The sequence below is a fragment of the Limulus polyphemus genome, unplaced genomic scaffold (assembly GCF_000517525.1).
Source record: "Limulus polyphemus unplaced genomic scaffold, Limulus_polyphemus-2.1.2 Scaffold793, whole genome shotgun sequence".
Taxonomy (NCBI): domain Eukaryota; kingdom Metazoa; phylum Arthropoda; class Merostomata; order Xiphosura; family Limulidae; genus Limulus; species Limulus polyphemus.
This window is the reverse complement of record NW_013666403.1, coordinates 395,063-401,482: the sequence shown is the minus strand read 5'-3', so window position 1 is coordinate 401,482 and position 6,420 is coordinate 395,063. Positions and strand designations below refer to the sequence as shown.

General features: G+C 32.9%; 1 protein-coding gene across 1 annotated transcript in view; it reads right to left on the bottom strand.

Moving 5' to 3' along the window:
- LOC106460549 (potassium channel subfamily T member 1-like) overlaps positions 1–6,420 on the bottom strand; it is a 101,096-nt gene that overhangs the window by 23,870 nt on the left and 70,806 nt on the right. The window contains exon 18 of the mRNA XM_022387290.1: positions 2,411–2,516. Coding sequence (XP_022242998.1) covers positions 2,411–2,516 — 106 coding nt within the window. The remainder of the gene's footprint in view (positions 1–2,410; positions 2,517–6,420) is intronic.

The window sequence follows — 6,420 nt, the reverse complement described above, 5'->3', positions numbered from 1 at the left end:
TAATGTCACATTAGTGTAGCCTATATAATGCGTAAAGTTTAATATACTCTACGCATTATATAGACTACACTAATGTCACATTTAGGCAGTTCGTTTAACTATTATACGTGATGTACGTTTTTTGAGGGTGGTTAACAAAAGTGTTTCAAAACACGACATTAATTTCCTGACGACCTAATATAACCATTATTTAAATATTAGGGTACTCCCGATGTTACTATTTGATCATAAATCCTGTTTATCTTCTTACTTATGGCATCATTTAATAACTTTTAGATTCTCCTATAAAGTTTACACGAGACGGATGATTAGGTAAAACTGTTTTAGTAGTAAAGCGAAATATGAAAACAAGGAAAATTGATTAAAGTTCCCCAGCGGCACAGGGGTATGTCTTCAGATTTACAACGCTAGAAACCAGGTTTTGATACCCGTGGTGGGCAGAGCACATATATAGCCCAATGAGTAGCTTTGTGCTTAACTACAAACAAACAAAATGATTAAAAACATGCAGAAATTCAAGGAAATATTTACGACAGAATACTTTTTGATGAAGGAAGTTCATATAAAACAAATAAATCTTAACATAATAATTAGAGTATATAATTAAATCAATGCAAATTTCTAAGATAAATTAGGTAGTTTAGAATACAGTAAATATTGGTCTCTTTATTCATACTATATCTAAATTAGCTACACAAATATATTTTTCGTATTGCTCCTGTAGGGATACTACCTTAAATAAGAAAACAGTACTTTGACTTTCATCAGTTCGGTAGTAAATAAATAAATCAATTAAGTAGATCGATCAAATCCATTTATACAAATAAAACACTATGCGTATATTGAGAGTCCATCACATTTTATAAGAACGATAAGAAGGTCCAGTGCTGTCCTTCAAACAACTTCATTCATTGCTGATAGTGGCGATTCTGATTGCGCACTATTTCTCGACACCGTAATTGTTGTTGAAACACATTTTTTTGTGATGGACGGCTGAGGTCAATTTCCAACCACGCATCTTTGAATAGACTCTCCAAAGTATTTGACCGTCAGTTTTCTAGAACAAAAGAATTGCGAATCCAATCCATTGAATTATTGAAGGGAACGTGGTAAAAATTGTATTGACGAGATTCCATGTTCTTCAGCCATCTTTCTCGTACAAACATTTGTGGTTTGTATGTGTGTATTTTTTAAATGTTTGTTTGTTATATTGTTAACGTTACTATGGGGTACGTATACAGCTTTATGATAATGGTTTTGTTTTGGGGCTGTAAGATACTATTTTGTAATCATAACCTGCACTTTGCAAATGAGGGCGTTGCCTGAATTATTTTTTTGGGTGTGATTTCGACCCCTTGCTGTTTTTAACTCTTTAGTGCGAGTTTTTATGTTTCTCCTTTCTCCTGAATGCTGTATCTGTTGGCTCTATGTATAGCTTAAAAAAAGGTCGGAACTATTTCTTATATTCTGTCAGCCATAAACCCAACATGGCAGTATTCCACTTACTGTCGGTGGGCAGGAATTCGTCCTCTAATATATAGTTGATAAATATGTCGTGCGTGGCGTAACCTTCACATCGGAAACGATACTCATTGTATTACCATATATAAATCATTTTTATAATGCATGATTAACTCTCAACGTAATTTCACTTTTTTTTTTATAGATCAAACACTTCTGTAGATTCACATTAAAAAAAGGCTTACAGTTCCAACAACAGCAAAACTGTATTATAATGGCAAGTTTTATTAATAGATTTTGGTACTGTTCAGAAATTCAAAGATCCGCTTTGTTGTAAAGCAATTTAATGAACTTAATAAGGTTTAAAGTTTTGAATAAGCATATTCTTTTTATTTTTGAATACAAGTTTAGTTTGTACGATCGTTATTATTTAGTTTTTGGTTCAACTAAAATTATTGTAAAACAAGAAAGAGATAAAACGAAAAAGTGCAAAATCTTTTTATGAAAATCCATCTATCTCATTTATCCTGAATTTAGAAACGTAAGACTTTAAAATGATATCCCAGACATATCAGATCGGAACTTTAAAACGATCCAGCTTTTAGGCCTATTATTTTGGGTTTTTCTTTTGAAGTTCAGTACAAAATTAAAAAAGAAAGGCTTGAGTTAAAAATGCGATTAAAAACGCCGTAAAATTCAATGTTGCTTGAAACTCTAAAATTAAGATTTTTTATTATAAATTATTGATAATATAAGCACAAAATTCTTGACTTAAGTATACTTTTATGTTTATTAAAAAAACTGAACAATTAATAAAAACCAATGAGTTATTCAAATGTATTTAGTGATATTGTATACAACTGAAATGTAAAATGTTTGCTGTTTTTTTTTAGATAAACTAAGTTATATAACACAATGAATCAAATAAATAGCTTTGCTCATTCCTTACCTGGGCTAGCTGGAGACAGCACGTTGGTTTTTTCTCTTTCAGTAGGTAACACAAAGTTGGACTTACTCCAATATAAGGGGAGATAGGGGGAAATCCCTTGACAATTCTGCAACCATATACGGGTATAATTGAAAGCAATAATATTCACCTCTTACAATCCCGTAGTCAAGCATGTTTTCAAAAAGAGAATTGAGGTTCAAAATATGAATTAACGAACAGTATTAAAATTAAACTGTTTCTCTTAGAGTATATCTTATAATCTGTTTATGATCTGTTTGCTCTAAATATTGCATGACATTCTCAACACAGCTATATTAAATAACTTATGGAGGCTAATACATTAATGAGGAGACGCAACTAAACTCAATATATAATCGTTTACGTTCATTACTATGATAAGCCTAACTATCATTGTGAGATGACGTCACACTTAATTAACTGAAAGTCTTAAGTAAATTGTAAAAGTTATTTTGAGAGACGTTTACTCTGTAAATAAAGTATATGTAGATGGGAGTGATGGAAGAGGGAAAGTTAAACGATTTTGAAGATGGAATAAGGTGAAGCTTTCTATGAAACGATTGGCATGTTTAAACTTCAAAAGGCTAAGTTATATAACTCTCTGAAACATGAAAATAATAGCATTTTGATCACCATACTCATAAAATATGTGCAATTAAAAATTTAATAGCTAGCCATGAAATAATCTAGATCCCGAGAACTTTCGGAAGGTGAGCTAATTCTACTTCGGAAATGAACTGGATGTCGAACTTTGGAATGCTCTTAGATGTCTGTAATTATATTCTTATTTATAATTTAACTTTGAAAACTATTCTGAGCAACGGCTGGTTGGACCAGTTATTCAAATGCATGAAGTTAATTAAAATACGTGTTTGAACCATTTCTTTATCATCTAATATACGAAAGAACAGAGTCAAGTTGATACGTGGGATTGACCGTCACATTATAACGCCCCCACGGCTGAAAGGACGAGCATGTTTGGTGGGATGCGGATTCGAACCCGCGACCCTCAGATTGTGAGTCGAGCGCCTTATCCACCTGGCCATGCCGGGCTATACACGAAAGAACAGAGTCAAGTTGATACGTCAGAAACACATATTTAGCTTTAAAAACTAAAACTTGTAAAACAACAGCATCAAACACTTCCATCTTGATTTTATCTTCTGTGAATATCACATTTATCATACACAACTACGCATGAAGCGTAGCTTCTATAGCTCACAGCTATAAGAAGAAGCAAGTTTGTGGTCAGGCCCAGAAAGATTTAAAACAGTAACACTTTTATAGGATGAAAACTATTTTATTTTCTGTAGTGCATATTGGTGTATAGAAGATATATTAATACTATAAATATACGACCTTATAACACCAAAATGTTTTTATTTAATTACACACTCGACGTTTCGCTTTACAGTTTCTTCAGGAGTTTTCGCTAATACATAAACTGAAACTGACAGTAGAAAGCTTCAAAAAAAACTTTGTACTGTCAATTTCAGTTTGTGTTTTAGTGAACGCTTTTGAAGAAGCTGTAAAGCGAAACGTTGAATGTCTAATTGAATAAAACCAACATTTTGATATTATAAAGTCGTTTATTTATAGTATTAGTATGTAAACTATTTTGTTTGTTTATTGAATTTCGTGCAAAGCTACTCGAGGGATATCTGCCCTAGCCGTCCCTAATTCACAAGGAATAGATCAGTTAGCTAGTCAAAACCACCCACCACCAACTCTTAGGCTATTCTTTACCAACCAAAAGTGAGATTAACTGTCACATTATAATGCCTCCACTGCTCGAGAGTCGAACATATTCTGTGAAAGGATTCGAACCGAGACCTGTAGATAGTGAGTCGAGTGTCATAACCATCAGGACTACCAGTTTGTAAAGGGTTCGCCTAAACTCCCGTTTTATTTGTATTTAACCGTCAAGATAGTATTCTTATTCTCAGTAACAAGAAAGTTAGAAACAAAATACCAAGCACATTTGGTTTCAAGAAGAAAGCTAAGATTAGAATGGCAATAATATAAAGAGTGGCAATTCGTCTTATTGAACCAGAAGGCATTGGTTCAGCAAAACCTCATTACAAGTAATAAAGTCACACAGTAAGTTTGTTCAAGACTATAAGGCATGGGTTCAGCAAAACCTCATTACAAGTAATAAAGTCACACAGTAAGTTTGTTCAAGACTATAAGGCATGGGTTCAGCAAAACATCATTACAAGTAATAAAGTCACACAGTAAGTTTGTTCAAGACTATAAGGCATTGATTCAGCAAAACCTCATTACAAGTAATAAAATCACACAGTAAATTTGTTCAAGACTATAAGACATGGGTTCAGCAAAACATCATTACAAGTAATAAAGTCACACGGTAAGTTTGTTCAAGACTATAAGGCATGGGTTCAGCAAAACCTCATTACAAGTAATAAAGTCACGCAGTAAGTTTGTTCAAGACTATAAGGCATTGGTTCAGCAAAACCTCATTACAAGTAATAAAGTCACACAGTAAGTTTGTTCAAGACTATAAGGCATGGGTTCAGCAAAACCTCATTATAAGTAATAAAGTCATACAGTAAGTTTGTTCAAGACTATAAGGCATGGGTTCAGCAAAACCTCATTACAAGTAATAAAGTCACACAGTAAGTTTGTTCAAGACTATAAGGCATGGGTTCAAGCAAAACATCATTACAAGTAATAAAGTCACACAGTAAGTTTGTTCAAGACTATAAGGCATGGGTTCAAGCAAAACCTCATTACAAGTAATAAAGTCACACAGTAAGTTTGTTCAAGACTATAAGGCATGGGTTCAGCAAAACCTCATTACAAGTAATAAAGTCACACAGTAAATTTGTTCAAGACTATAGTTTGTTTGTTTGTAATTACGCACAAAGCTGCACAATGGGCTATCTGTGCTCTGCCCATCGCTGGTATCGAAACCGGTTTCTAGCGTTGTAAGTCCGCAGACATACCGCTGCGCCACTGGGGCTCAAGACTATAGATTAACTATATTTACATTATATATATATTTCTGAACATAGTGTATTGAAATAGACGTATTTAAATTCTTTATTTTTATTTAATTCATTCATTTTTAACTTATTATAATTCTACTTTTAGAAGCGATGAATGGATAATTTTATTATATTTGAAAGTCAAATTTTGGTTCAGTGTCTTTAAGAGTTTATTACTAAAGTTAATACTGTCGAAAAGCTATATCAATAGTCCATTTAAATGTCCAAAAAATTAAAAACAAACCCAAGTATCCGTAAGCCGTCAAGATTATTAGAGTTTAGTTGATAAGAAAAATACAATTTATAGCCAAAAGTAATCGTGATAATTTATTACATCACCGAAAACTTTTTTATTACAGGTCATTCCTTATCTGTCTCACACATTGTTTCTCTGACGTGCCCCCTAGTGGCACAGCGGCATGTCTGCGGACTTACAACGCTAAAAACCGGGTGGACAGAGCACAGATAGCCCATTGTGTAGCTTTGTGCTTAACGTCAAACAAACAAAACTTTCTGTCATGTAATATCCCACCTGTTACCCAATCACGCTTCTTCATCTTGCACGCCAGTATCCATGGTATTGGAATGAAAAGACTGAATCGTCAAATTAAAATATGATTAACATAGCTACAGTATTTTTTATCAGCATTATTTATAATATAAAAGCAAAAAAAAAAAAACACGTCAACATTAATATCAAAATACTAACACAGAAATTAATTTTAATATCAATTTTTAAATAGATTAAAATGTTTTTAATAAATGCTGTCATATAATAACTGAAGGACAAAGACGTTCGTGCCAGTATAAAGAAGAATAGGTTCTTCTAATATTTCTGTCTAATATCTCCATTAGTTTCTTATGTGGAAACGTAAGTTATACTGCCAGAACAATTTTCTTTCTTCGAATAACATTTAGTGGTCGCGATGGATCAGTGGTGAGCTTGAGGGCTTATAGCTCTAAAATTTAGGGTTAGATTGTTTG